Source organism: Rattus rattus, chromosome 5, assembly GCF_011064425.1.
Source record: "Rattus rattus isolate New Zealand chromosome 5, Rrattus_CSIRO_v1, whole genome shotgun sequence".
Lineage (NCBI taxonomy): Eukaryota > Metazoa > Chordata > Mammalia > Rodentia > Muridae > Rattus > Rattus rattus.
In genome coordinates this window covers 69,003,450-69,027,381 of record NC_046158.1, presented here as the reverse complement: position 1 = coordinate 69,027,381, position 23,932 = coordinate 69,003,450, and the positions used below count along the sequence as shown (strand labels likewise).

General features: G+C 42.2%; 2 protein-coding genes across 2 annotated transcripts; one reads left to right on the top strand and one right to left on the bottom strand.

Annotated features, from left to right (window-relative positions):
- Positions 1-794: 794 nt before the first annotated feature.
- On the bottom strand, positions 795-4,270 carry LOC116900347 (oogenesin-2-like). The gene is made up of 4 exons (XM_032902100.1): positions 4,039-4,270; positions 2,976-3,289; positions 1,956-2,540; positions 795-1,512 (listed from the first exon to the last, which is right to left on the bottom strand). Exons 2-4 carry the CDS (start codon positions 3,260-3,262, stop codon positions 909-911), a joined length of 1,476 nt encoding a protein of 491 aa, XP_032757991.1. The 5' UTR covers positions 3,263-3,289; positions 4,039-4,270; the 3' UTR covers positions 795-908.
- Positions 4,271-15,032: 10,762 nt separating this feature from the next.
- On the top strand, positions 15,033-17,831 carry LOC116900875 (preferentially expressed antigen in melanoma-like protein 7). The gene is made up of 3 exons (XM_032902555.1): positions 15,033-15,319; positions 15,912-16,493; positions 17,264-17,831. The coding sequence occupies exons 1-3, from the start codon at positions 15,033-15,035 to the stop codon at positions 17,829-17,831; spliced, it is 1,437 nt and encodes a 478-aa protein (XP_032758446.1).
- Positions 17,832-23,932: the final 6,101 nt, after the last annotated feature.

Below are 23,932 nucleotides of genomic sequence, written 5' to 3'. Positions count from 1 at the left end.
TAAAAGGTCTAGAATGTAGTGTGGTCTCGGTCTGAAAGCAAAGTCTGCAGGCCATAAAGTACATGTGACATCTCCTTTCAGGATATGTAGCAAGGTAATGGTCTATGATGGGAAGAGCCTGGAAATCTATTCTGGGGAATTTGGGTGAGGTCTGCCTCCAAAGCAAAAATGTAGGTGAGGTCTGTCTCCACAGATAACAAGGTAGGTGTGGCCTATCTCCATAGATAGCAACAAGGTTACCAGGTCTAAAAAAAAAAAAAAAAAAGCTTCCTGGATGAAATCCAGGGTTTTTTCTTTTAATGTTTTATCTCCTGATTGAGGAGCCACCCCTGTATGATTAACATTCCTGGTTCTCTTAGTGCTTCTGTGAGTACGATGACCTCTGTGCCCTCCTCCAGGTTCCTAGAACACTCCAGGTTTGTAGGGTCCAACTCTTATCTACCTTTGTGCTACCATTCTAGGGAAACCCTCACTAACTGGAACTTCAGGGAACAGAATTTCCGTGCTTATAGTTGTCTAATACAAAATAATCATTTTAAAATGCATAATTGTCTTTCTGACCCAGTCTCCTGTGCCCTCATTCCATAATTTTCCATGTCAATCTCAAGACACTGGGATTTGAACCAACTGCACACCAATTTCATTCCAATGTGAAGCCCATGTCCTCTGGGTCTCCTTGATGACAGATATACAGGATGAAACCACAACCCACACAACTTTAAGACTGACCTGATTAGGGCAGTGGAGAAAGAAACAGATATTAAAAGGATGAGAACAATGGGCACTATCATCCTAAAAGCTCAGCATATTTATTATATTCAAACAAGGATGGACATACAGTGTGTTCATATCCTCTCACTAGACCTGCATTCTTCCAGAGTAAGGTACCAGAAGCAACCTTATTCTACTTACTGACAAAGGCAATCTTTAGTCTCCTGGTTATGATAGTAACAGGAATCGTTAGGCTCCTGGTTATAATAATAGTAACAGGAATGCGAACACTGCAAGCAGGCACTTGTAGCAAAGGAGACTTTCTTGGGCAACCTTTTGCCCCTAAGGAGGCACAGCAGCTCTGGACAAAGTTTCTTAAATCTGTCTTTAAGTATTGTGTTACCCTCATAGCATTCCAGAGGGGCGGGGTACAGCTCCTGGGTCAGTTGGCTCAGCTTGGCTGTGTGATCTAGAAGCTCCTTCAGGACAGGCAGAGAGATATCATTATGATAGAAGTTGACTTTGAGGAGCTGGGAGCATTCGCTCAGGGCAGGCAAGAGAGCTTTGAAATGAGAGTCCCGCATTCCACACTGCTCCAGTTCCAGAATTTGCAAGGTACTTGTGACTTTCTCAAGGATTCGCCCTGGAAGCTCGGGGGCTGCATCAGATAGTAAGATAGCATTCATGTGCAGATGCTTGAGCTTAAAAATATTCGAACAATGGGGCAGGCATTCCAAGTCTGACTGTAAGAGCCGAGGGCAATCTGTAATCGACAAGGTCTCCAAAGGGGTCATCAGGCAGCTAGGAGAGAGCAAGAGATCATTAGTTTTGCAAAATGTTATTCTAGAGGATTGAAGGACTTGAAAGTCCAGCAGAAAACACCTATTCCAAATTTTGTCTGTCCATATATGATGGTTTCAGATTCATCCTAGGGATGTCCCTAAGAGGCCTTTGATCTGTTCTCTACCATAAGTGTATCTATTTCCTCATCTTCAAATCTAGTGTCACATTTTCCATCTACTCAATCCCTTTCTGGACTCAAACCAACCTTTCACATATGAACAATTAATTAGAAGCATGCTGGTACATGGTCACACATATCTGAGCACAGAGGTCATTTCTTCAGAAATGCTAAATATATCTCTAACACTGATAGGGTGTGCTCAGACCACCAAGGTCTTACTAACTCATTTGGAAAAGGAGATCTTTTTCTATGGTCTGGAGTGCTCTTCATCCCATCTTACCTGAGCCACTCCTCAAGGGAGTCTTCTATAAAGTAGATATCATTCAAATAGAGATTCTGAAGACAGCTGAAATTGGAGAACTGAAAGGGAAATGAGCCTTGCCACTCATCTTCCTCCTCTTCCCAAGCAGTAAAATTTAAGGAATTCTTAATTCCCTCTAGCATGAGGGTGTGAAGATTATTCATCTGCTCCAGGTAAGGAACGAGGTCTACCAGGAACTCAAATCTCCAATGACTCAGCCGTAGCTCCAGGATACAGTTTAAATCCACGAATTCCAAGATCTTTATGACAGTAGAGAATGGTGAATCCCAAACGTGCAGCTTCCTACAGCATAGATGAATGGATGATTTTCTCTGCTTGACCCACTGCAACAAGTATATGGTCCATTCATCTAAACTGGCATCCCTGAGTTCAAAATCGGTTACCACCTTAAAAGGTTTCTCCCTCTCAGGGTCAGGACAGGTCTCCATGGGCTGTTTCTGTGCCATGATCTGTAGTGAGCAGTTATCTTCATGGGAGACAGCTTTCATGCCCCAGAACTCATGGTGCATGTTCCTCCTCAAATCAAGCACTCTGAGTTTGCACCTACAGTGGATGAAAAAAAGTAGACTTTTCAGAAGACACACCTTATATTATACTTTTCGTCCACACTTCACACTTCAGCTATCCCTACCATATGCCTAATGTCAAGCCTTGGGTCTCATCTTCAGCGAAAAAGGAATCTTTTTCAAGAAAAACAGTTGCAGCCCTGTCTGTCTTCCCTTCATTCCATTAATCCCAGCCTCATTCCACTTATGCCTGTATGAAAAACAAGGGCAGGTTCCTCAGGAACTGTGTCCTCCACATTTCCCATCATTTGACCTGATGGCTGAGGCCGAGCCCAAAATTCTACAATCCTCTAGGGTGACACAATATATCAGAAGGCTCTGATCACCTTTCGACAAATATATACTCCCTGTCCCCAGCAGTTCCTTGTCTGCACATACAGAGCCTTCCTCTGCCTAGTTGGCTATTGCTTACCTGGAATTACACGTCTGTGTCACCAGGACATTTAACCCATCAAGCAGTGCTTTCAAAGTCTCCAGGTGAGGCTCCTCCATCAAGGTTCCTACAGGAAGGCATGGTAAAGGCCAAGTAGACACCATTGCAGTCAGGACGTTTGTATGCCTGTCAGTGAAGGCCCCCTTGAACAACTCTGGGAATAGATGACAGGGCAGTTCCTCTAGAGCAGAAATGACTAAAGCTTCCTCCATCAGTAGAGTGTGTCTTGCCAAGTGGAAGAGTGTGGGTGGGGAGTCAAAGCTCATTGTGACTGGATTTCAGTGAAAATGATCCTGGGAAGCATAAAAGCAAAGACACCATTCAGAAAACTTTGAAAGCCTATTGTCCACACAAAGACTTCTCTGGGCAATATCACTAATGTGGAGATGGTAGAGGTTGCACGTTACGCATTTTGATCACTGGATGTTAATTTTAAAGTCATACTTCTCTCTGGTGTGTGAAGCTTCTCCTAAGTCTGCTCTTTCCCAAATACACCCATCCAATTCCAACCACAGCTCAGATGAATACACCCTACTGAGAAGGGGTTATCAAGGAAACCCCCATTTTGGTGATATACTGTTAAACACCACAGACCCTGGAGAGACAACTGACGATGTAAACAGTCAGGGCCCAACCTTCCTAGTCTCTTTCAGCTGACCCTGTGTGGAATGTAGGGAATCTGTGAAATTGGCATCATTGACTTCACAATTGGCTATCATGTGTACTGGTATTTCAACCAAAGGGGTAAAGTGAGGTCCTCTTCAAGCTACAGAGCAGAATAGGATGGTAAAACAGTAGAGCTACAAACCTTTATTAGCTATTGCCAAGCTCTGTAACTATATATAAAGCATCTACAAAGACAAGACTATAATATGGAGTAGACAATTTACATGTTAAAGTGAGGAAACTTACGAGCTCAATGTCATGGTAGGTTACTTCTGGACCTTACCTGACCTCTCTAAAAACTAGTGGAAGATCAAAAAAGAAATTTAAAATTAAGTGCAAAATGATGGTTCACACTTTTAATTTGAACACTTAAGACAAGGGGATGCCGACCCACATCATGCATGTTTGGGGACATCCTGTTCTCCACAATGAGACTATGTATCCACCACCACAGACACAAAGTGCTTTTTTTCATTATTGTTACAGTGTCTCTGCACTTGCTATCCTGAATCTTGCTCTGTAGATCACTCTGACTCTTACCCATCCAGACCAGGCTTAAATTGGCCTACATATCAGAACAAGTTGGGTGGTGGTGGCACAAGCCTATTCGTTTGATCCCACACTCAGGAACCATTGTAAGTTCTAGACAAGCCAGGTCTACAGAGCCATTTCTAGGATAGCCAGGCCCATGCAGAGAAACCTTGTCTCAAAACCTTCACATAGCACCCCCAGTAAAGATCAACACAGTCAAGACATTTGAATACTCATGTTTGAAATCCCTTCGGAATTTCCTGGAGTTCGATGTCACACTGATATTCAGAGTGGGACTGTCTCAAAAATAAACACAGAAACTACAGACTCAAAAAGATTTGACTTGTGAGCTGGAAAAATGGCTCAGTGGTTAAGAGTACAAACTGCTCTTCCAGAAGTCCCGAGTTCAATTCCCAGCAATCACATGGTGGCACATACACAGCTATCAGTAATGGGAACTGCCACTGTCTTCTGGTGTATCTGATGACAGCTATAGTGTACATTATATAGTACTTTTAAAAAACACACTTGCTATAAGCAACACACACTGGTCTGATAGGTACTGGCCCTCCAGTTGCTAAGGCAGCAGGAGAGCTTTGTGAATTACATGCTGACAGGGTTATGTAGGAAATACTCATCTTAAAAAAAGTTAGTGGGAAGGAAACATGTGATCCTAGAGGAACTGAAAAAAGGACCAGAAAGCCAAAAATCAGAAGCAATAAGAACTGTGATTAGGGGCTGGAGAGATGGCTCAGTGGTTAAGAGCACCCGACTACTCTTCCCGAGGTCCTGAGTTCAAATCCCAGCAACCACATGGTGGCTCACAACCATCTGTAATGAGATCTGATGCCCTCTTCTGGTGTGTCTGAAGACAGCTACAATGTACTCATATATAATAAATAAATAAAAAAAACCAAAAAACAAAAAACAAACAAACAAACAAAAAAAAGAACTGTGATTAGACTCAGAACTTGTGGAAGAAGTTGAAGGCCACCACAGTATACAAGTAGACCACTACAGCCAGGAGCCCTACTGTCATCACCAGCTGGGGACAGAACAAGATGTAGAATTCAGTTCCTCCAGCACCATGACTGTCTGAACACTGCCATGGTCCCACCTCCATGATGACGGACTGAACCTCTGAACCTGTCAGCCAGCCCCGATTAAATGCTGTCCTTATAAGAAAAAAAGTTAGTAAACTAAACATATATACAAATGACATAAGAAACTTAAAGGTAGACTCTAGCTGAGTGAAATCAAATGCCCCAAATGGAGATAAGGAACTTACCTGATGAGAATGCTGACAGTCTCTAGATCCCAGCTAGCAACTCCAAGCGGATCAATGCTCCAAAACCCTCAGATCAACGCTCCAAAACCCTGAAGTTTTCCCTGGGTCCTCTGACTATTTACACCTTTCCCCTCCTTTGTAGCCACACCCTCCCAGCCAAAATCTGCAGTCTGATTTAATAGTTGAATCACAATACACTTGCTCATTTGGTGATTTAGATGGTATCAGGGTGGATTGGATAAGATCTCAATTGGGGGGTGGGGCTTAAACTACAGCAATAAACAGTTGCAAACTCATTCATTGGTACTACTAGTGAACACTGACTTGTTAGTTATGGGTTTATGGACTTACTATTGTTTTGTTTTGTTTTAATTTTTGAAGTGGGGTTTCAAAGTGTACCTAAGATTAGCTTGCACTCAGTATATTGCCCATACTAGGTGCCTTAAAACCCTCCTGCCTCGGACTTCCCTATGTTATAGTGTGAGCTGGCACATCTGAGTGAGTTTTATTCTTATATGAACAGCATAGTTCTGAGAGTGAGTCATCTTCGGGTTTACAGGACTGTTCCTCATGATTGCCCTGAAATATAAAGCAGAGAATGTCAGTGTTAGTGGGCCTTTGGCATGGTCTACATTATGATTCTCTTCTGGAGATTTAGACCTGTTCTGGATGCTGTGGCACGCAGAGGACCATGATGGTGTGAGGGCATTCATCTTGTGACATTGATGGTGAGGATGCAGCTCAGTTGATATGGTAGGTCTAGCATGTACACACATCATTACAGGAGGCAGCTGGAGAGCCAAAAGCTTGACTCTAGCCTGAGCTACATAATGAAATCAGCTCCACAAACCCAAAGAAGTTAAAGAAGAAGGAAGGACCAAGCTAAGAAGCTTGAATCTCACTAAGAAAAGAAGAGAGAATAAAATAAAATAATAAGTAAAATAAAATAAGAGAGAGATGGGAGTGGGGGGGTATGAAGGAAATACAGGTTCAGGATCACCTGTTGAGAAAGAACAGGAAAGGTGGCTAGATGGCCATGAAAATAAATGGGAATGTACAAATGAGTGAGGTGAGGAGGTGGGGGCTTTCTCCAGATGACATAGAGACCTGCAATAAAGAAGGTACACAAGAATCTATGATCGTGACCTTAGCTGTGATTCCCTATATTAGGGATATAGGCTCAGAAGAGGCCACCTCCTATAACCAGACAAGAACCCTAGTGGAGAAATGGAGACACCAACCCACCCAGAAAACTTATCCTGTCTACAAGAAATGAAGGGACAGGGGATAGATCAGAGACTGAAGGGATAGCCAGCCAAAAACTAGCCCAACTTGAGACCCATTCCAAAGGCAAGCACCAATCCCTAACACTATTAATGATACTCTGTTATGAATATAGACAGGAACAAGTTGTCCTTTGAGAGGTTCCACGCAGCAGCTGTCTCATCGCGATACAGACACCCACAGACAAACAGTGGATGGAGCTTGGGCACTCCTATGGGAGAATAGGAGGAATGATTGTATGCACTGAAGAAGATAGTAACTCCACAGGAAGACGGACAGAGACAACTAACCTAGACCACAGGAGCTCTCAGTCTGACCTACCAACCAAAGAACATACACGGGCTGAACGTAGGCCTCCTGCATGTATGTAGCGAATGTGCATTTTGGTCTGCATGTGAGTCCCAAACACTTGGAGCAGGAGCTATTCCAAAAGCTATTGCCTGCACGTGGGATAGTTTCCTCTAGCTGGGCAGCGGCCTTGTCTGGCTTCAATGGAAAAGGAAGTGCCTAGCCTTGCAGAGACTTGAAGTGCCAAGGTAAGGGGATACCTAGTGAGGCCCACCCACTCAAAGAAGGAGAGTATAGGGGGAAGGATTGTGGAAGTGGGTGAATGGGAGAGGGATAGTGAGCAAGTGAATAATTAAAAAAAAAATTAAATTTAAAAAATATGAATGTGTAGTGGCTAGTCCTGGTTGTCAACTTGACTATATCTGGAATGAGTTACAATCCGGAATTGGAATGATCCAGATATTGGGTTTCTGACCTGGATCTTGACATGGAGATCTTACGGCATAGTGGCTATGAATTCCTGAACTCTAAGGCAAGGAGTTCAAGGTCATCTGTGACAAAGCAGGTTCCAGACCCAGGCAAGTGTGTATCACATGAAATCCTGTTTTGATGAGAATGGGGTCAAAATGCAGGACAGCAACTTCTGGATGAAGACTATTAGAGAATCCTGGGACTTTAAAAGCCCATCTAGGAAAAGGCTACTAGGTGTGCTGGACTGCTTGGGAAACATGCAGCAATAACTGGAGGACTCTTTCTGCCTGTACCCACAAGCATAGAAAGAGGGTCCAATCTGTATTATACAATAAAGAATCCTAACTAGTAAAGGACATCTCTCTGAGGATATCTCTCTGAGGAAGTACCCTTTAGTATTTTTGTTTCCTTGGTTTTTTTTGTTTGTTTGTTTGTTTTTTGTTTGTTTGTTTGTTTTTTTATAGGGACTGTGCTTATAGTCCTGTTCTTCCTGGAATTCCTTATCTAGTCAATATTAAAGCTGAGATTAAAGGTGTCTACTGCCACACCTGGAAGAGAAGTTATACCTAGCAAGCTAGAAGTGCTGGGTAATGTCCTCAACACTGTAAAATAGTGATCTAAGGAAAGAAGGGAAAGATTCCATGGAGGAAGTAAAGCTAGTGCTTAAGATATTGAATACAAATAATCTGGGTGTTGCTCTCTCTATATTCTGAGGGAATTTTAGGTATGGAAATCGAGGAGGTGATAGGGAAAAGTGCATAAGAATGTCAAGGTTTCACTGGGTTTCAGAAATTCTCCTGCTTCAAACTTTTCAGCAGCCACGAGATGCTTCAGCAGCCACGAGATGCTCCTGGCAAATGTCTGGCTAAATTATTAACACCACAGAATTTCAGATTTATACAATGTGATCTCAAAAGACAAAAGAAAGCAAAAAGCTAAATGATTATTGGATGCTAGAGAGTTTCCAGTAGTTAAGAGCACTGACTATTCTTTGAAAGGATCCCCATCAACCATATTCATATGGTTGATTATAACCACAGAAGTTTCCAACTCCATCACCAGGGACCAGAGATGAAAATGCTCAATCTCATAGAGCAAAATAAAAATTAAGAAGTTTTTAGCTAGTATGTTTCTCCTTTCCAATTTTGTTAAGATCTGTTTTACGTTTACCTCAAGTTTCTCTGAATGTAAGGGTGAATCCTTGAATGCAGTTGACTGCAGAGACCAGAGAGAAGAGGATGTCAGATCCCTTGAGATGGAGTTATATGTTGTGAGTTATCCACCTAGGTGTTGGGAACTGAACATGAATCCTCTGTGAGATCAACTACTACCTTTAACTCCTCATCAGTCCCATGATTTTCTTATTAAATGTGTGAAACCATCAAACAGAAAATGCTTGAATGGTGTAGTAATAACAGGTTCATCTTGTTTCTCCAGGTAAGAAAAATTAGGGCTAGATGTGATAGCTCACACCTGTAATACCAGCATTTTAGAAGCATAAGGCAAGATAATAATGAGTCCCAGGCCAGTTTCTGCTACATAAGGATTCTGAAGACAGCTTGAATACATGAGATCTTATCACACGAAACTAACAAAACAAAATTTAGGACTGTTTGTAGCTTCCTTGTCAGACTTCTTGGCTAACAATCACAAAGGCCTGAGTCTGATTTACTACAAGAAGCAATGCTTACACTGGGTGTGGTGGCCCACAGCTGAAATTCCAGGATTCAGCACTTGAAGGCATGAGGATCAGAAGTTCAAAATTCTCTTTGGTTGCACGGTGAGTTTGAGATCAGTTTAGGAACCACTAGACACTTGGGGTTGGGGATTTAGCTCAGCGGTAGAGGGCTTGCCTAGCAAGCGCAAGGCCCTGGGTTTGGTCCCCAGCTCCAAAGGGGGGGAAAAAAAAAAGGAACCACTAGACACAGGCTCAAATCAGGGAAACCAGGAGGGCCTTAGAGAGATAGCTGAGTGAGAGTACTAGTAGCTCTTGTAGAAGACCCAGATAGACTTCTGGTAAAGTCCCAGCACTCAGATAGAGGTTTATAACCATCTGTAACTCCATTCAATTCTAGGGTTATCTGGCCCTGTGCTCTGTACTGTTCTGTCTCTGCCGTCATGTGTTACACTAATATACATGCAGGCAAACACTCAACAACGATATAGTTGAAATAATTTTAAAAATTAGGTATTTCATAATATTTTATTTTTAATCATAATAGTATAATGGTATATCAACAATTATAAATTATAAATATAATAATTTAACAAAACTATGATACTACATAATAGAGGTGCTGGCCTTCTGTCGAAAGTGATGTCTATAACTCCCATGTCCCCCTCATTGCTCGATTTTACATTCATGGACTCTTGCTTTTTTATTACTTGCTGTTATATACATATTTATTCTAATATACTCTGTTAGTATATTACTCATGTATGCTTTCAGGGCTGACCATTTTGTATTGATACAACCAAACTGTGTGTTCCTGCCTAGGGAATATTTGTCTACTTTCCGTATTCCTTACTCTTTGTCTAGGGTCGGGGCTTTAGTTTTTCTTCTGGCCATTTTAACATGGGTATGGTTCTTGTTCAGCTCTTGCTTAGGTAGTCATGTTTGTGAGACTTCAAAGGTGTAACTACTTGCATTCCCAGGAGACACAATCTCACAGTTAACTTCCTGATCCTCTGGCTCTCATAGTCTTTCCACCCTATCTTTTGTTATGTTTCCTGAGCTTTAGGTAATATGGTTTTTTTTAGACATATCCACTGATACTCAATTAAATGACCCTGCATTTTAAATAATTCAGCATATTTTAAAGTCTGTCTAGTACTCAAAGCATGCCTTTATGGCTATTAGGCTATGTCAATTCTGATGTGACATAATTATATCAAATGTGAAATATTGTATTAAGTGTCCATTGTAATGGCATTGCACCTGAAGTGTCCCTGTCTTAGGAGTTGCCACATTTCTTAGTTACACTTCTGTTGAGCGCAAGGGTTTAAAAGAACTGCCACACTCTGTTAAGTTTTATGAAAGTCAGCACATAATCACAGTGGGACTTAGCACAGGACTTTGGGGTTCTCTTTCTTTCTTTCCTTTCTTATTTGAGCCTATTTTATTATACTTATTATTGTATGAGAGAGAGAGAGAGAGAGAGAGAGAGAGAGAGAGAGAGAGAGAGAGAGAGGTGTATTTGACTGGATGTGAGCACACTCTCTGCCTTGAGTCCCAGTTTCCACTATTGTTAGTTGGTTGAGATAAAAGTTTCATTCAGTGGTTTAGACTGGACTCAATCTTCGAGCAATCCTTCTTCAGTGTCCTCAATTCTGAAACGTAAGTTCATACCACAATCCTGCTTAGCTTCCATATATTTTTCCTCTCTTTATTATTTAATATTTACTTCTTTTGGGAAACAGACATGGGGGACAGATATTGAGTTGGGAGAACATCCAGAGAAGACATTCTCAACTTCAAGCATGTGGGTTCCTGTAAATGAACGGAGGTAGGTAGGTTTAATGTCAGCACCATTGCCAAGTGTGCCCTTTCTCTAGCTGCAGAGTTCCCTTGTTTTAAAAAAAATTAGTCTTTTTTTTTTTTTTAATTCTGAAACAGAGTATCATTGGGAGGCCTTGGCTGGGCTGGAATTCCCTATGTACATTGAGAGATTCTTTTCCTCCTGCCTCCAGACTACTGGGATTAAAGGTGTATGCCACTATACCCTGCTCACCACCCAGTTACAATTTCCCCTTTTTTGGCCAATATTCTGGCTGATCCTTCCTCCAACACCATTACCCTCCAGGGCACCAGGGCCAGCTTCTCCCTAAAGCCCACTTTCTTTGTTTTGGTTTGGGTTTATGTGAGATTGGAAGAAATGATGTCCATGAACCCAGGCTGTTCTCAGTCTCCCTCTGTAGCTGAAGCTGACTTTGACTGGACCTCCCACCTCAGCCATCTCAAGCAAGAGTACCAGACTCAGCCTTGAACTCTACAACACTTTCATAGTTGTGCAAATCATAACTTTGTGTTTGTTTTTCTAAAAGTTTCTCTATAATGAGGCACAGATTAAACCCTGACCTAACTCATACTCAGCACAGTGTTCGTCATAAATATAATTCAGCCAGCTGTGCCAGTTCAAAATAGCAATTCTCTCAGAAGGAAGGATGAGGCAGAAGAATTGCTGAGACTCCAAATCAAGCTTAGCGAGAGTAAGACACTGTCACAAAAGTAAATTACAAGCCAAGTGTATAAATAAACAAATAATTGAATGAATTTAAACAATAAATGAGTTCAGTGTTATGACATGAATTCAAGCATGGACTTCTGATATTCATCCCAGAGTCAGGATTTTGTTTCTTCCTTTCTACTTTCTTCCAAGGTGGTTTTGTTACATGATTATGACAAAAAAAAAAACAAAACAAAACAAAACAAAACAAAAAAAAAACAAAACAAAAAACCCAAAACAAACAAACAAACAAAAAAACCCCAAAACAAACAAACAAAAAACCATATAAGATTAAATGGGTGGGGCAAAATCATCCAATCAGATGATAGCACTTTATTAGTGGCGGAGCTAATAAGGGGCATGTGGGAAAAGGTCTGTAAAGGTGTCTGTCATTGGAGCCAGAGAAGACACTCAGATCCGTACAGTGTGTCGCCTGCATCTTAATCAGGTAAGTCTTTCGTCTAGGCCAGGATACCTTAACTGGTTCAGAGACATTTTATATATGTCTGCCTAGAGCCTCCTGGAGTCTATTTCTTCACATGGATATTGGACTTGGTTCAAAATTCAGGTCTGCTCTTACCTCCAATGTCCTCTGTGCTTCTCTGTTTGAATATCAAGAGCCTGACAGTGCTAGACAGACAGCTGCACTGGCTTGGGAATCAAGGTTCTCTTGTCTGAGCACCCTGAGTGCTGGGATGGCCTACATTTTGCTCCATGTTGTGATTCGTATCATCAAATGACGACTGCCTTTTAAAGTTTTTAGAATTTTTATTTGGAATGGAATTTAATTTGTTCGTAAACTTTCTAATATAGGCTGACTTTGACTGTTAATGTTCCTCTTTGTACCTCAGAAGAAATGGATTTTAGGACATGGGTCTGTTTCTTCATATCTATCTCTAAAGGTTTTATCTTGTAGTCCATACTAGCCTTCATAGTTCTTATGTGACTCAGGTTGACTTGAATGTATGACATTTTCAATTACAACTTCTCGGTGTTGGATTCTAGGTATGTTTCGGGTTAATTTTCAGTGATAGAGATTGCATTCTAGGTAGAGCACTTGCATTCTAGGCAAGTGCTCTAAGTAACTCAGTTATGTAAAGACCCAGGCTTTAAAACCCTCCCCCAGGTTTGGGGGGAGGGCCCGGGGGTTTGGGGATTTAGCTCGGTGGTAGAGCGCTTGCCTAGAAAGGGCAAGGCCCGGGGTTCGGTCCCCAGCACCGGAAAAAAAAAAAAAAAAAAAAAAAAAAAGGAGAGATGGCCCAGCAGATGACATACCACACTATCTGCTCTTCCAGGAGTACTGGTTTCCTTTGCTACTATCCATGTCAGATATCACACACAACTACAATGCATGTAACACTCTCTGCTGACCTCTTGGACACTGCATGCAAGTAGTGCTCATACATACATGCAGTCCTGATAGCCATACACACATAATAAATAGCACTTTTAAAATTTGAAATAAATGTTCTTCAAAAGGCAAGTTGGAATGTTTTTGTTTTGGTTTAGTTATGTTTTAATGAGAAATGCCTGGTAGACTATAGTTTACGCTTTAGAGACAGGATTTCATAGAGCCCAGGCTGGTCTTGTATTTCTAGCCTTCTAGCTTTGCCCCACTTTGATATGTTGGGATTTCAGTTACAGTTTCATTGTCATATAGCTTGTCTGTAATCCTACAAATTATACTTCATGGGCTACAGTTTTGAGGTTTAATTGATTTTGTTTTTTGAGACTAAGTTTCTTTGTATAGCTCTGACTGCCCTGGAACTCCCTCTGTAGACTAGGCTGGCTTCAAACTCAGATCCACGTACCTTTCTCCCCTTCCCAGGCTGGGATTAAAGGTGTGTGCCAGCACCACCCAGCCTAATTATTTTTAACTCCATCTTAAAAACAGGCCTGGGGACAGTTTGTTAGGAGGATCCACAAAACACAGTGATTCTGGGAACTGTGATTGTAGGAATGTAGTAGCTTAAACCTGGTCATTTGAAAAGTTCACTGCTCAAACAAACATAAAAAGATGCCAGGTGGGCTGGTCACACACTTCTGGGAATCTAGCACTGGGGATATTAGGGTACCCAATATGTTCCAGGGTAGCCTGGGGCACATGAAGTGACCTTTATATATAAAATGAAAGGGCTGAGTTGAATGCAACTGAAATTGACTACTTGCTATACATGAGCTAGAATCAAAACCCAGCACCAAATAACCATGGCCAAAATCAAAGGGACTTATCAATCCATACTATTCTGGCTTTTTATTTTCAAAAGCTTTTAAACTAGACTGACCTGAAACTACAGACTACATGGAATCCTGTGTCTGACTCAATACTTATAGTATTTTAACTATAAGCTCCTACTTACAAACTTGCCATCCATTCAGTATTTGAAAGACAAATGTTTGAATAAAGCCAACAGGCTGAGCCAATAAGGTGCCATCATATTGACTAGTGTTCAATTTTAGGATCTTAGAGTGAGTTTGAGTCCAGCCTAGACTACTGGTCAGTACTGGGTTACATAGTGAAACCCTGTTACAATAGAAACAAATAAGCTACTAAAAGACAGACAGGACCCTCTACACACATCCAGTATGTTCTATGCTCCAAAGTAGTATGACTTTGATAAGTTTTCCTCACCTGGCTCTAAAACATTGAAAATAAAAAGTAAGCTGGATGTGGTAGTGAACTCGTTTAGTCCCAGCACAAAAGGAGGCAGAGACAGGTAGATCTCTGAATTCAAGGGCAGCCTGGTTCACAAAGTGAGGTCCAGGATGACCAGGGCCATAAACCAGAGGTACAGTCTTTGAAAATGAAGCAAAAGAAAGGAAAAGAAAGAAAATTATTTTAAAAAATGCCCCATTTCATAAATTGTCTTTGCCAGGCTGAATCAATTTTTTGAGAGCACAGTATGGACTAGTTTGGTATATGGCTTTTCCCATTATCTCTGAAAGGTGGTTAACATTGATTTTGCTATAAGGAATGGGCTCTGATTATTTCCTGGATTCCCCTTCCAAAGGAATATGGGATTCCGAATAGCAAAGGTTGGAACTGAATGGGACAATGGTGACAATGAATGATTGAGAGAGACTATACATGCTGCCTGTATGGGGAGTTTGCTTTTGAGACCAGTAAATAGTGAAGGAAATATGGAAAATTTGTGTCTCCATCATCACTACCCTGGAGACAGACACTTACTATGAGGGGTTAAAAGCCTCATAACAGAGACCCTGAAAATACAGTCTTCCCTAAATTTTTTCCCAGGATCATCGTTCTAAAGATTCATCAGAATGGGCTCTGATACTCGACCCACACTCCTGAATCTGGCTTCACAGAGTCTGGTGAGAAATGAGGTATTGACCATCTCTGTTCTGGAGTACCTACCAAGTGTGTTCTTCCCACTTCTGTTCAAGGAGGCTGCCATGCAAAGAAAAACAAAGATGATTAAGATCCTTGTGGAATACTGGCCCTACTCTTGCCTTCAGGTTGGGTTGCTAATTAATAACCCCAACTTGGAAATATTCCAGACTATACTGGATGGAGTAAGCACATGGCTGAAGCGGAAATATCGCCCCAGGTAAGCTGAATACCAAGTAAGGGAACATCTTCATTTAGGAGAATGGGGTGAAAGTTGGATCAGAGGCTTTGGCTAGTGTCTTAGAGGGCTATAGGTGCCTGGAAAGCTTTTGAGTTCTTGTAGTAAGTTAAATATGAGATACAGGTTTGTATAAATGTAGCCACAGAAGAATGACCCTATCCCTGTGTCTCCAGCAGTTATTGGAAATAGGAGCTGACATGCAGGGCAGTCACCTTTAATTCCAATACTTCGGAGGCAGAGGCAGGCAAATCACTGAGTTTGATGCCAGCCTAGTTTATATAACTACAGAGCCAGGAATATACAGAAAAACCATGTCCTGAAAAACTACAAACCAAAAGAAACAGGAGCTGAGAGAACTCCAAGACAATTGAATGGAGGGAAATAGAACAGGTATCCAGATGCAGCTCAGGCAAAGTGCCTTTGCTTGGCAACTAGAGGTTGCATTGGAGATCCAGCACTGAAAACCATGAGTGTATAGAAGATAGCAGAACAAGGGACAAATAGCATCAGAGATGATGAAAAAAGTGTTAGGTCTCAATTTCCCTTCTGACACATTTCTTGTTATCCACAGGATGCACACGCTTCAACTGGTTGACCTGAGGGATGGACACCATAGCTCCTCAGATATGCAGGTTGGAAGAGAGGGTAGAAATCATTTAGTAGAAACTATGCTTGAGGAGCAAGTAGTGGAGGGCCACTCAAGATGCAGAAGGAATCAGCGTTTGAGGGTGTTCAGTGACCTTTCCTTTATGTTTCCTGTGCAAGAAGATAAACGCCAAGCACAGTTGTTGCAGTGGGCAAAGAAGAGAAGGAATTTCCTACATCTGTGTTGTGAGAAGTTGGAGATCGGAGCAATGGAAGTGTCCAAAGTCAGGGATTCGTTAAAATTGTTAGAGCCAGAGTTCGTCAAGGAATTGGAACTGAATACAGTTGCGAATCTGTCCAAATTGGAAAAAATTGTACCTTGCATTAGCAAGATGATAAATCTTCAGAAACTCATGCTAGTACGCATCTTTGAACCAAGAATTCACACAACCAAGGAGAAGGAGAACGTCACAAAGATCATTTCTCTATTCTCCAAACTCAGCTGTCTCCAGCATCTCACTATTGATGATGTCTATTTTCTCACAGGCCACATGAATGAGTTGTTTAGGTAAGAAAGGATGAGGAGCTGTCACTGTCACTAAAACAAACTTCTTTTTACATTAGAGTAGTAGTAGACACTACTATCTGCAAGCTAGTATACATTTTCCAGTGAACATGTAAGCATGATCTTGTTCCATGTTAAGGGTTCACATGACTATAAAAAAATAAGTAATGAAGTGGGGTTTATTGTATGAAGAAAGCTACCATGGTAGAAGATCAGTATTGTGAGTCTGATCTAGTGAGATTTTCTTCATAGCAATCCTATCTGATCTAATGTGTAAGAATGGGAAAGAGGAGAGGCCACTGCATAAAGAGGGCTCTGTTCTGCACTGTTTCCCAGGTGAGCTCTTTGTTTCAATTATATTTGGGAAAACAGGCTCTTCCCCTAATTCCTAAACAATATAAGGTTGTTTGCAGACCAGGACTAGGCTAAGTGGATCAAGAAATGCAAAGGCTGAGGTGTTGAGAGTCAGGGGTAAAGAGTGAAGAGGTGAAGAGATATAGGTCAGGGAATCAGTGATTTTTCAGGAGGCATCTTGATATATTGTCATGGATCCAATGTTCCTCTTTCTCTGGTTCCTACTAGCCTACAGAGCAACTCTGGGTCTCTCCTTGTCAGAGAAGACTAGGAGACTTAGTTGTGAAAGGAGCCAGACCCACCATGAACGTGATACCCTCATGTCAAAATAGTTTAACTTAAGTAAGCCAACTCCCAACAGATTACACTGCTTGCCTCCCCATGGTCACACTGATCCCAACCATGTGATCTCTCCCTAGGTGTCTGAAGTCCCCACTGGTGTCCCTCAAGATCACTCTGTGCCAGTTTACTCAGTCAGACTTGTCGTCATTTGCTCAGCCTTGGAACTACAGTCAGCTTAAACATCTGTGCTTGAAAGGTGCCATTTTAACTTACTTGGATGTCTTCCCTCTAAACACGTTCTTAAAGAGTGTTGCAAACACATTACAGATTCTGGAATTAGAAGACTGTAGTATGAATGACTTCCAGCTCAGTATCCTTCTGCCTACCGTGGCCCAATGCCCCCAGCTCACTTGCCTCAATTTGTATGACAACGAAATCTCCGTGGATGCTCTGAAGGACTTTCTGCACCAGACAACTGACCTGAGCCAGCTAACCACAGAAATGTACCCTGCTCCAGTAGAGGTCTATAATGAGTTTGATTATGTTGAAGTAGAGAGCTTTTCTCAGCTTTGTGCTGAACTCATGGATGAACTTACGGCTGTAAGGAAGCCCAAGTCAATCTGCTTCGGTTCCTATCCCTGTTATGACTGCAGTACACGTTATATCTATGAAAACGAGGTCAAACTTTGTGAGTGCCATGAGTAAAAGCAGGAATATTTCTTCTGGGTACTAAGAAATTAGTCCTAGGGACTAGTCTCTCATCCATAGGACACATGGATTTGGAAATTCTCAATGTGATGCAAACAAAATGGTCCAAACTCCTATCAGGACTGATTCTTCACTGTTTTTTCTCCTATCTATGAAATTATGGTCAGATTCTGTGAACCTGATATTATCTCTGTGGTGTGTTTCTCAGTCATTAATTGGTCCCTAAGATCTTGTAGTCAGAACAATTCTTTGACTGTACACAGTAATGGAGGGATACTGTGTTGTCTAACCTCTTGTTTCATATGACCTCATAATGTGCAATGAAGCTGTTCTAACATCCCCCCTTCTGCATCTGACAGAGTCATGTGTAAAGTCTTCAAAAGAGCAATGTATGCACAGCCAAATCTGGAAAGGGAGTTTTGGTGAATGAGCAGCAGATTGCAATCCAGTGTAGTTGGGGGAATTGGAGTTGTCTGGCATGAAAGATAGCTGAAGCAGAAGAAAACAATGAAGAGCAAAGGGATGGTGTCTCAGTAACTTTTTAAATCATTTTTCTTTCTAGTGGTGCATTATAGCTTAGCCTGGCATTGAGTGTCTCCTCCTCTTCCGTCCACTTAGACTAATGTAGTTGCTGACAGATAACCTCCAGGGCCAACTTGTAGACCACCTGACTGTGAGGCCCTGTTTGTCCTTCAGGGCTCCCAACCACTGATTAGCCTACTGCACCTTAAGGACTCCAGTAGTTTCTGTCCTCTCTAATAGAAGATAAAGCTCTCCTACCCAAGGATTCTTGGCTGCAGTTTCCAGCCCCCTTGCCCTAGTAATGGTTCTAGAATGCCAGAATTTTCCTAATGTGCAAACTCATTTAGTTGTCTATCTTGGTTATGGGAGACCCCAGCATGCTATGCTTTTGCAGAATAAAACATTCTTTGCATGTACATTCTATTTGTGTCCTAGAGTATCAATCTTTGATGAATCATGAACCTTTACATTTGGAGACCTCCCCCATGATTTGCTGGAGCGCTTCTGATCCAAATAGAGAAGTGTTTTTCACTTCAGTATGTCCAGCTACCTGGTTGTCTTTTGTCCATTTCTGTGTTTCTGTTTTGGGTTTAATTCTGTTTCAGGTTTATTCTTGAGGCTGAGAGGATCAAACAAACATTTTGTTACTAGGCCAGGAGCAATGGAGTACAGTCCCAAGCCCCTACCAGAAGCAGGAGAACTTGCTGGTTCTCATCTGGATCCTGAACTGGCTGTGAGTCTATAGGCCACCCAGGATCAGGGAAGAAGACCATCTGAGACAGCTTTTTGATTTTGGTTTCCTGGGAATATTTGTGTATATTCTGTTTGTGCTTTATGTCTTCTCAAACAAAATTTTCTTTGATTCCTATGATGGGACAAGCAGAAGCACCGCACTGGGCCTGGGCCTGTACCATTTTAAAGACTTTCCCTGAGTCCCAGAAGCCTCATGACTTTTGTTTATCCCAGCAAACCATCATTTGCAGGAATGAATGGCCCACTAATGGCCTGGGGGTGGGGGGTTGAGGTGTTTTATTTTTATTTTTTAATTTTTTTTCTTTTTTTCAGAGCTGGGGACTGAACCCAGGGCCTTGTGCTTGCTAGGCAAGTGCTCTACCACTGAGCTAAATCCCCAACCCCGAGGTGTTTTCTTTATGAGGCTTGAGGCCACCCAGACCAAGGGCTATAAATCACCATGTGACAATACCTGGTGAGAAGCCACTAGTTTGGATGAGACTTTTTTCTCATTGGTCACACTGCTCCCCACACTTCTTCCTCTAAAGTAGGGTCAGCTTCTGCCCCTGCCTTGATCCCCTTTTCTGTTCTCAAGGGTTATCTCTGACCCTCTTTTTATGTTCCTGCTCCTGTGGCCTCTGCTCCTGCCCAGACAGCACAGAGGAAGAGAGGAGCAGGCCCTAAGTCTCCTGATCCCACTTAGAGTCCACCTCACACTTAAGCCTCACATTTACTGCCCAGAGAGTTGACTCTGCTATCGCCTTACACCTCAGGGCTACAGGACCCCCAGATGCTCAGGGGAGATAGTTTATGACATGTCATTTGTCAATAATGATCTCTACAATTGAATCTTTAAAATTTATAGCACTCCCTATTTTGACATTGACCATTAGCTCTCACAAGTCTTCTAGATTCAATCATGCTGACTCATGCTGACTGTCAGTACCTGCTCTAGGTGGTCTTCAAGATAGAGGAGAGAGAGAGGATCATGGGTTCTGGAAGCAAATGGGCTGCCCATTCACATTGAGGCTGATATGAATGCTCTCTTATCTTGTGACTCAACCCAACTGAGACTTTTAACACTGCTGAAGGTAAGGAGAGGCTCAGGGTCTACCTCTAGATTCTGATGGGGGCCAAGGCCCCCAGGGAATATCTAGAAAGATGTTTTATATATATAAAATATATTGTAGCTATCTTCAAACACATCAGAAGAGAGCATCAGATTCCATTACAGATAGTTGTGAGCCACCATGTGGTTGCTGGGATTTGAAATTAGGACCTCTGGAAGAGCAGTCAGTGCTCTTAACCACTGAGCCATTTCTCTAGCTCCTAGAAAGACTTTTTGAGGCCTATAAGACCTACATTGCTTTTGACACAGAAGCCAGAGAGCACCAGTCAGCAGTGAACATGTCTTTTGTTAACCAAACTGACCCTGACTTCCTTTAGAAGCTTCAGGCACTGAATGGCTTTGTAGCCTGCCTCTGGCACCCATTTGCCGTGGAATGACAAGACTTAGAGTGAGGCTTTAGGGGACAACTGATTGGACATGCCTGTCTCAAGGATTCAAGAACTCACCAACTTACCTTTGAGAAGTTACTTAATAATGACTTGGGGGAGTACCAGCAATTGGTGAGCTCACCAATAAATAAGTGTGCTCCAGTATATATTGTGGGTCCCAAATATGGAGGCATATCAGAGGCCACACAAGACCTGCTACAGGAGCTGAGTCAACTTGGCTACCATGTGTCTGCTAAGAAGGATACCTATTTGGGATACATATTCAAGGGGGGGGGGCAACGAATGCTGTTGGACACCGAGGAAGCAAGCCATCTTTTTTTTTTTTTTTTTGGTTCTTTTTTTCGGAGCTGGGGACCGAACCCAGGGCCTTGCGCTTCCTAGGCAAGCGCTCTACCACTGAGCTAAATCCCCAACCCCACCATCTTTTTTTTTTTTTAAGATTTATTTTATTTATATGGATACACAGTAGCTGTCTTCAGACAACACAGAAGAGGGCATCATATCCCATTACAGATGGTTGTGAGCCACCATGTGGTTGCTGGGAATTGAACTCAGGACCTCTGTAAGAACAGTCAGTGCTCTTAACCACTGGGCCATCTCTCCAGCCTGTAGCAAGCAACCCTTAATATCCCAGTCCTTATTAACTGGAAGGCAAGTAAAGGAATTTCTGGGATCTGTCCAGTTTTGTAGACTGTGGGTACCAGGGTTCATTGAGATAGCCAAGCCATTATATGAGGCCACCAGGGGCCAAGAAGGCAATGGATATGGCTTCTAAGCCTTACTGGAGGCACTGGCCTTGGATCTCCTGGACATTCACCACCTTTCTACCTATACGTGGATCTGAGAAAGAAGATAGGAAAGGGCCTGCTTATACAAACTTTGGGACCATAAAAAAGACCCGTCGCTTATTTATCTAAGAAGCTGGACTTGGTGGCCCAAGGATGTCCAGCATGCTTCTGGATCATAGCTGCCACTGCCCTGCTAGTCAAGGATGCTGACAAAGTGAACATTGGACAGGAAATTGTTGTCACCACTCCCTATGCTACTGAGGAGACCCTCAAGAATGCACCCAGCCTGTGGATGTCCAGTGCCTGACTGGTACACTTTCAGGCTCTACTTTTAAATCCCTCTCAAATAATATATACTGTATCATCTGCCCTACACCCAGCCAGCCTGTTTACCTGACCCATCCTCAGATGTACAGCGTGATTGCTCTATTATCCTGGGGCATATCCAGAACAGCATGCTGAACTTGACTGACATACCATGGCCAGATGCTGAATGTTTCTACTTCAGGGACAGAAGCAGTTTCATTTAGAATGGAATCAGTTATGCAGGTGCCAAATTAGCCCCTGAAACTGGCTGTAAGTCATTGTCTCTCCTTCCGTATGTCTTATATAGGGCTAGGAACACCCCTATATTTTAAGCCCCCCCTCCGTTTTTTTGAGATCCTATATAGAGGCTGTCTCCTTGTCTGCCTATCCCTCAGTGTGATATCTTAGCTAAATATGACCACCACCATATGTTTATAAAATTCTTAGAAGACCTCCACAGGATCCAGAAGCAACTCTGGTTTACCATCTGTCAGGTTTATGAATCTGTTCCTCCCCTTCACCCCCATTGCATTAAACCAAGTGACAAAGTTTAGATTATGAAACATAACCACAAGACTCTAGAGCCTTGGAGGAAAGGACTTCACACCATACCTATAGCTGTTAAGGTGGACCAGATCAGGATGCGGATACATCACTCCCACATTCAGCCTGCCAGGAGAGAGAAGATCCAAAAGTTGAGGTTGCAATAGAGGAGACTTCCAGGCAAACCAGCACAAGAATGATAGAATGTCACATCACACCCTGTATATCCACTGAAACAAGGACTCCAGTGCTCTTGATCCTGCTTGATTGCTGCTTATGCTTTGATGTACCAGCCACTAACTAGCCCCCTTACTATCTGAGTACCTCTAGGGGGCGATGCAACAGCAACAAAGTAATTGGACTGCCAGTTCTTCTTCTTCTTCTTCTTCTTCTTCTTCTTCTTCTTCTTCTTCTTCTTCTTCTTCTTCTTCTTCTTCTTCTTCTTCTTCTTCTTCTTCTTCTTCTTCTTCTTTTTTGGTTGTTCAAGCTGCCTAAGATAGTTATTCTGTAGTATATTTAGTAAGTAGTAGAATGTCTGAAACTGCTCTCCTGAGTAGGCTCCAAGCTCCAAACTTTCAGGAGATCAGCAAGCAGTCAGAGGTTAAGGGAGAGGCAAGGAAACAAATCTGAACTACCAGTTCTTAACTACTCTCTCCCTGGATTTAACCTAGAGCGGTTGGTTACTGGACAGGGGCTCTACATTGAAAATAAGGTACCCATAACCTATTGCCACCTCTGCAACCACACTGAAATCTCTACTATTGCAGGATACATGCTGTCCCCAGAGAATGCTTGGTGGACTTCTAACTTGTAGCTTACTCCATACATTTATGAAAAAAGGACTGAGGATTTTAATATTCTAGTATAGCTTGTATCCAGAGTGACTTATTACTTCGGGGAGGAAGTCTTCAGCTAGCTAACCCGTCCAAACAATCGGGTTAAAAGGTTGGCCATTTCCACTCTGTAACTAGGTTCTCTCCTTAGCATAGGGTTGGCTTGGGCTGCTAGTGAAGGGACTCAACCCTAAAATGCCCTACAGATAGGGATAGATGCAGATACATAGGAGATGAAAAAGTCTATCATGGTCCTGCAGGATTTTACTATGTATTTATATTTCAAATGTTATCCTCTCTGAAAGAAGTAGTCTCACAAACTTAGATAAAAAATATTGTTTCCATTTGATCATGGGTCTCATATGTAATGGGGTGGTCAAAAAATCCATGGCCTTAGTCTAGTCAGGTAGTAACTTTAAGACAGGCCTTTTTTTTTTTTTTTTTTTTTTTCTGGAGCTGGGGACTGAACCCAGGGCCTTGCGCTTGCTAGGCAAGCGTTCTACCACTGAGCTAAGTCCCCAACCCCAGTTGTTAGCTTTAACTTGTGGTCCCTACACAATCAATGCTTTAATTATGTTTGTTAAGGAACTGATTTATTAAACATCTCAAAGATCTGAGGTGCCCCAAAACTAAAGGAGAAATGAGAAGGCCAGGCTCACTCTATGGCAGTCTTCAAATTTGCAGTCCAAGAGACCAGGCCTAAGAACTGGGCAAGTCTAGGCAAGCCCACATAAGTCAGTTACCAGAAAAAAACAAACAAACAAAAAACCAGAGACTCCAGCCTTCATGCACAGGTAATGGTTCTGGGATGCAGGGATTCCCCTAATGTGCCTTAAATCAGGCCTGCAAGTGCACT